This window comes from Hyperolius riggenbachi, chromosome 3, assembly GCF_040937935.1.
Source record: "Hyperolius riggenbachi isolate aHypRig1 chromosome 3, aHypRig1.pri, whole genome shotgun sequence".
NCBI classification, from domain to species: domain Eukaryota; kingdom Metazoa; phylum Chordata; class Amphibia; order Anura; family Hyperoliidae; genus Hyperolius; species Hyperolius riggenbachi.
In genome coordinates, this window is record NC_090648.1 from 66900943 (window position 1) to 66908564 (window position 7622).

Consider the following 7622-nt stretch of genomic DNA (forward strand, 5'->3'; position numbering starts at 1 on the left):
GTTTTTTGACATTATTGAACCAATCCGCTCATTACCTGACTTCTGATAACAAGGCATTTTCAATTGAAGGAAAACTCAAATCTGGTAGCAGTTGTCATTTTCAATCAGCTTTTACTCCCTGACACCTGAAATTTGTCTATTCCACCCTCTGTTCAGCTATGCTGAGCAGTTCAACCAGCCGGCATTTACAAAAGAGCACAAACAGAGCTGTCACGATTCTATTCTCAAGTAGCATCAGCTATTTATACCCCTGTAGAAAGCTTTGTGCACCTTTTAAGTTACTGCTTGTAAACCGCCGCCTCTTCAAGGTGTCGTCAGCTTCCATGAATGGGCAGTATGTATGAGCCCTATAACAGAAACATGAGTCAAATGTCACCTGATCCACCTGACAATGACAGTTTCCACATACCATGGACAAAAGATGCATCAGGTGGGTATAAAATTAAAAAAAAAAAAAAAAAAAAAAAAAACTACGATTTTCATATTTCCTCCCCCCTCTATTCACAAAAAGATAAACACCAATGCTTGGCCTGCAAACACTGAAGACGGGCCGATGGTGCCTACATGTCTTAACTTCTAGGGATGCTCACCGCGTTCCACGGAATTCCGTTTTCCGCAATTCCGGCCGGAATTTGGTGGTTCCGTTGCATCGGAACGAATTGCCTTAGCGCTATAGCAGAAATTCCGCGGAACAATGCGTAATTCCAGCGGAATGCAGAATTTTGTTAGCCAATCACAAGGAAGTCCCTAGAAGAAGTTTAAAGTGAAAACAACAGGATTTCTTCACAAAAATCTTAATTTCTGCACCAATCAGAGGCTTACAAAAACCACCCAAATGGATTTCTGCATGAAAATCTGAATTATTTCAGCACCAATTACAGTGTTAACAAAAACCAATCAATCCTATGTTAGCAACCAGCTCCCTAGCTATCTCACCTATCCCACCATTTTGTATAGGTCCCAAAGCTTACGCGACACCTCCTGCGGCGCAAAAACCACCGCCATGGGACCACCCCCAGGTCCCATAGCTTATGCGACACCTCCTGCGGACCCAAAACCACCGCCATGGGACCACCGCCAGGTCCCATGGCTTAAGCGACACCTCCTGTGGCGCCAAAACCACCGCCATAGAACCACCGCTAGGTCCCATGGCTTAAGCGACACCTCCTGCGGCGCCAAAATGACCGCCATGGCACCACCGCTAGGTCCCATGGCTTAAGCGACACCTCCTGCGGTGCCAAAATGACCACCATGGGACCACCGCAAGGTCCCATGGCTTAAGCGAAACCTCCTGTGGCGCCAAAATGACCGCCATGGAACCACCGCTAGGTCCCATGGCTTAAGTGACACCTCCTGTGGCGCCAAAATGACCGCCATGGAACCACCGCTAGGTCCCATGGCTTAAGTGACACCTCCTGCGACGCCAAAATGACCGCCATGGGACCACCACTAGGTCCCATGGCTTAAGTGACACCTCCTGCTGCAAAAAAAAAAAAAAAAAAAAAAAAAAAAGACTGGGGGAACAACCACTAGGTCCCATGGGCTACCATTTAGCATAAACAAGGTTTCATTTGCGATTACTTTAATTTTTCAGCCGGAATGCGGAATTACGTGGAAATTCGCAAAATTCAGAGGAAATGTAATGGCGACTGAATTTAGCGCTGCAGAATTCCGCAATTCCGATGGAACGGAATTTGCTCATTCCGATCATCCCTATTTACTTCCTTTCAAGTCTTTGGGCATCATTTATAAATGGGAGCAAGAAATTTGGACAATTTGGACGCTGACATAGGCCTTAATGCAATTATCGGCTATTGGGCGCCCGATAAAAAGCCCAATCGAAGTTTGGGGTTTTCAAAATAATCATTTAGAATTTTTTAAATCTATAATTTTTTGAATTTTCGTTATTTGCAGCGGGAGTAGGGACTAGGGGGGGGGGGCAGTTTAGGGTTAGGCATCAGGAAGGTGGGTTTTAGGATTAGGCATCCACAAGGAAGGGGTTTTATGATGAGGCATCCAGAAGGGAGGGGTTTTAGGGTAAGGTGTCAGGAAGGGGGTTTTAAAGTTAAGAGTCAGGAAGGAGGGTTCTAGGGTTAGGCATCAGAATGGGGGGGGGGGGGGGGGGGGGGTTAGGGTTACGCATCAGAAAGGGGGGGTGTTAGGGGTCAGAAAGAGGGGGGGGTCAGGTTGGGTGTCAGAAAGAGGGGGTTTTAAGGTTAAGCGTCAGGAAGGGGGTTTTAGAGTTAGGCATCAAGAAGGGGGGTTTAGTTTAGGGTTAGGCATTGGAGGGTTCTGTGTGAGAGTAGAATTAGGTTTAGCCGTAGTAAATTATTGGTAACATTTACCAATGTTTTACAATCATGATCACCACTGTAAATATTTTTCCGTTTTCATTTGGCGCCCAATTTACGATTGTATTTATCGTTTAGACATATCGGCTATACCCGGCATATATTTTCCTTGCGTCGCTATTTCATGCACACATTATAAACAGGTTACCACTTACAGGCAAAGATGAAACATTGAACAGGGAAAAAACTTGCAGCGCTCAATCAGGCTGCAACTGAAATGAAACCAACAGAGGCATGCAGCACCCCCCAGGGACTTAAATGACACACCTTGAATACAAATCAGATGCAAAACTATGCACTAAACCTATTCTAAATAAATTGAATGCAAACTGATACACATGGATGCAGCTAGCCATAAGTAGACTTACATTATGGCTAGCTGCCTCCGCGTCAGGGTCGCTCAGCTCTTCTTCCTGATACGGGGCCACGCATGTGCAGTACTACAAAGCCTGCAGCTCTGGTTTACTGCACATGTGCTCGTGGGCTGGGTCAGCTACTGTACAGCCCCGCATCAGGAAGAGGAGGTGTACGGCCACAGAAGGATTCACGACAATGCATTTTTGCTAATCTTCTGGGGGTTTGCACTCAGAGACGGGGACAACACAGCAAGGAAGAATGCCTCAACAGGATCCTGAGGCTTCTGTCTCTTTAGGTAAGTAGAGTATCTGATGTTGTGTACCCAAGCTTCAGCTCAGGTACTCTGTAACCTCCTTGGTGGTAACCGCACAGGAGGTTTTCTCCGGCCCTGCTGGGCCGATTTGTTAAAAAAAAAATTTTGCTGCACGCAGCTAGCACTTTGCTAGCTGCGTCAGCACACCGATCGCCGCCGCCCCGCGCTCGATCGCCGCTATTCGTCGCGCCGCACAGGCCCCCCCCCCCCCCCCCCCAAGACCCCGTGCCCTGGGCTCGCTACATGATATAGGAAAAAAAAAACTTTAAAAAAAAAAACTGCTGCGCTCCCTCCTGGCGGATTTTTTTATACCGCCAGGGGGGTTAAAGAGAAATATTTCTTAGTTACAGCTAATACAAAACCTGCAATACATCTGCAGTGTGTCTGCTTCCTGCTTTCATGGAAGCAGGCATAGGGTTAACATCCTGTGTTTACAAATTAACTGTTCTGCCGTGGCAGGAGCTGACACAGCTGAGGGATCAAATTACAACTTGTTCTTAGTGTGGTTTGGCTTCTTAACCTCCCTGCTCTATGCTCGGGCTAACAGCCGGGAGCTCTATGCAGAGTATTGCGCGCAGCAGGAGCTTTTACTCACCTCCTGGGGGATCCAGACGTGGGTAGTCGTTCTCCTTCCTGTCCTCTGAGGCTCTGAATCACTCTGGTGAGACCACCGTCATTGATCTCACCAAAGAGTTACAGCGCCACCCGGATGTTGGAGTAAAAATTGCAGTGCTGGAGCCCAGGGAGGTGAGTGATAGCAGGGACTGCTGCAGGCATTCTGGCGGCATGATTTTTTTTCCTGATTTTAGGGTCTAAAACCTTTTAACAAGACCCTAAAATCCAGAAATAATCATACTGCCGGGGGCGGGGGGGATCTGAGAGGAACAGGAGGTTTTCAGATTTAAGTGTGTAACTGTGGTTACCCACAATGCACCACTGTGCTTGGCACTGTGCTAACTTGTGCTTAGACACAGATGAGGGGGAATTAGACAGGCTAAACTCTCTAATTACATACAGGGTGCATTTCTCTAGGTTTTCCTTCTGCCCTGAGCACTTAGATCCTCTTTACAGAGAAACTCTGACCAAGATTTTAACTTTATCCCAATCAGTAGCTGATACCCCCTTTTACATGAAAAATCTATTCCTTTTCACAAACAGACCATCAGGGGGCGCTGTATGACTGATATTGTGGTGAAACCCCTCCCACAAGAAGCTCTGAGTACTGAGGTACTTCTGGCAGTTTCCTGTCTGTGAAGCCTGTTACACTGTGGGAAATAGCAGTTTACAGCGGTTTCCAACTGCCAAAAAAGCATGCGGCAGCTACATCACCTGCCAACAGTAAAAATGTCACCATGTAATAAATGTCAGAATGTAAATCAGGGATTTAAAATATTTTACAATGGGCAAACACTGACTAAATCATTTATACATAACTATTGTAAAAATGAAGCACTTTTTTTATTACATTATTTTCACTGGAGTTCTTCTTTGTGCTGTACCACTTTGACTGCACACACAGTGGTCTGGTTGCACAGCCATCAGTGTATGCATAAACATAGCCTAACTAAAGCTAGCCATGCACTATACAATTTTGCTTTTGATCGGCATTAGGATCAAATGACCAAAACCCAACATTGCAGATCAGTGCTACAACAGTACTATGGTTCATAAATTCCAATCATAAATCCACTTTAATTTGTGATCAATTAAACGTCTCTCTTCTAACGTCTTGTGCAGAAAATGGCACGTACTGCAGGATAGCTAGATATGGAATTGCTGCAGTCTCTCATCCCCTCCGGAGGTGCTGGTGATGGGCTAGCAGAGCATAATCAGACGTCCAAAACTTTATTTGTGCAATGAAGGCCGTTTTAACAACCGTTGTTGCACAAATAAAGTTTAGGACGTTACCTGCCAAAGCGTGCATATCCTACCTGACATCTACTGCAGGATTTTACAAGCAACAAGAGACATGCAAAGGTACAATAATAATTTAGCTTTGCTGACTTAGTTACACGTCCTGTTTTTTTGCTTAGAATTTTAATGCCAATTTCCATGAGGAAAAAAATAGCTTTCGACGGTGTGGTGAAGGAAGGAGGGGGTGGTTTACAACCTTTTGCTTTTTTTTCTTGCTGTTTTATGACCCTGTGATAATTTCCATCACTTCCTGTTTATACGGGAAATTAAGAAATCTCTCCAAGAGCAACAGAGAAACATTAAATAGACATGTACAGTGAAGAAGTGTTGGAATTCTCAATCAGTTTTTACTGCTGTCATCTACTATAATGCTCCGCACACCCATTAGATGAAGCGCAGACAAGGCGGCCGTTATCTGCTGAGAATCCATCATGTGTACAACAGCCACCGACCCCTCAATCACATGGCCAACATAGGGATGGGCTGCCGAGTACTCGGATTCGAAATGGTAATGATACAGCTGTGACCGTGGGAAACTAGCGGTTAACTTACCCAGAAGTCTGTGGGATCCTATGCATTTCATTCACCTCACATGCGACGTGTGTGAAGCGTTCCACGTTTAGAGGGCCCAGCCAGCAGGAAAAAAATCGTAGAAAAATCCTGCTAACGTGGACAGCACCCTCTTAAACTGCAAGGTTTCCAATAGGTTAATGACACCAACGCTTTTCTGCCAATCACAACCCATTGTGCTGTAGAGGTTTCTTGCTATATCCCCTAAACTAGCACTGATAAAGGTACAATGCTTAGGACAATGTCAAAACCCCAATCTACACGATACGATTCGATTACGATTTTTTTAACGATCCGATTAAATCCGGCATGTCCAATCAGGATTCGATTCGACACTGCAAAACAATGGCAAATCGAACTGAATCGAATCCCCATCGGACATGTCAGATTTAATTGTATCGTAAATAGAACCGTAATCGAATCGCATCGTGTAGATTGGGCTTAAGGGCCCGTACCCACGACCAGCAATTTTTGTTGAGCGACTGATCATTTCCACGCAATACAGGCGCATGATTGACTGGGTACAGGCGTGCGATCACATGAATGTTTGGTAACACACGGCAATAACGACCATCACCGCAGATCGGATCTTTAAAGGACGTCCAAGGCAAAATTAAAAATCTATTTTTTACTCACCTGGGGCTTCTTCCAGCCCCTCGCCACAGCTCTGGTGGTCCTCGGAATCCCCGCTGACCGCCCGCAATGATGGCGGCCCATCGTCAGGGTTGGCTCTTCTCCTCTTCTTCAACAACTGCGCAGACTCAGTATGCGCCAGATGACGTGGACGTGCAGGCACGAGTGCCCACGCAGGTGCAGAAGAGCTGACGCCGCCCATAACTGCAGGCGTCCAGTGGGGGACACCAAGGACCACCATAGCGAGGGACTGATACGGCTGCAAGGAGCTGGAGGAAGCCCCAGGTGAGTAAAAAATAGATTTCTAACTTCACTCTGGAAGTCCTTTAAAGGGGTTCTGTGGGGTATGAAAAAAAATAAAATAAAAAAAAATCGTCACTTACCTGGGGCTTCTACTGGCCCCCTAGACGAATAGCACTGCGGCTGCGTGGCGTGCATCATTGGCGCAGTACAAAAAAACGTCATGCTGCGCAGTAAGCTCCCGCTGGCGCATGTGGGAGCGAGGACGCGCCGCAGTGCTATTCGTCTAGTTAGGTAAATAATTAGCATGTCACTGGCGGCAGCGAACAGAGGCGGCTTTAGTGACGGCGTGGGACTTAATAGCTGCAGGAGGCCAGTAGAAGCATGCTTTTTGTCTTTTTTTATACCCCACAAAACTCCTTTAAGATCCCCAATGACTCCGCACAAAGTATCTCGATCGCTTGACTTCCCATGCGCACCAGTGACATGTACCTGCCCCAGGGAGAGGGATCGTGGAGCGCTCATCATCAATGGACGTCGCTGAGATCCATCTTCCTGGTCTTCAGGTGAGCTTTAGTATTACTTTGCATACTGTCTATGAGTATTTAGCTTTAGTATTATTACACTTATTTAGTTTGTACCACACTTTAGGTACACTTTAAAGCCACAAAGCTCCATGTCCATCTTAGGAATAGTAAGCCAGTAAAATAAATGGTACTAGAAGAAGCAACACAGGCAGCAACAAAAACATTTCTGAAAAATCCTGGAATTGGCTTTCAGCTACTCCCTTATGCCCACCTGCGCTTTTCATACTACACAGCTTCCTGCGCTGCCACCTGCCTGCCTGTGCCCCAGGTGAATGCTGCATGGCCACGCGTGACATCAGGCAGTGCAAATTACCTGTCCCGAGAGCCGGTCCCTCCGTCCATGCTTCTCCTGCACCGACTACGGGACTCCTACCAGCCAGCGACACCTGTTCCCGGGCGGCGCAGCGCCAAGCCACGCCCACTCACCAGCCCTGGCAGCGCTGTCTTCTGAAACGCCACGCCCGCTGACACGTGGAGCGAACAGGTAGAGGGGTGGCCACGCCCTCCCGTTGAAAAGCGTTTGTTGGGCACAACGCCTGAAGAGATCTCTGCAGGGCTTCCTGTTCTGGTGACGTCAGCCCCCTCGTGCTGCCCAGTCACAGCTCAGACACCAGCAGAGTCACATTATTATATTTATATTATATATATTATATTATA

At 46.8% G+C, this 7622-nt stretch overlaps 1 protein-coding gene across 1 annotated transcript in view; it reads right to left on the minus strand.

Moving 5' to 3' along the window:
• The window catches only part of LOC137562702 (tetratricopeptide repeat protein 39A-like), a 116487-nt gene extending 109079 nt beyond the window's left edge, over nt 1-7408 (minus strand). The window contains exon 1 of the mRNA XM_068274299.1: nt 7279-7408. Within this exon, the coding sequence (XP_068130400.1) occupies nt 7279-7307 (29 nt within the window). The 5' untranslated portion in view covers nt 7308-7408. The remainder of the gene's footprint in view (nt 1-7278) is intronic.
• Between the last annotated feature and the right edge of the window lie 214 nt (nt 7409-7622).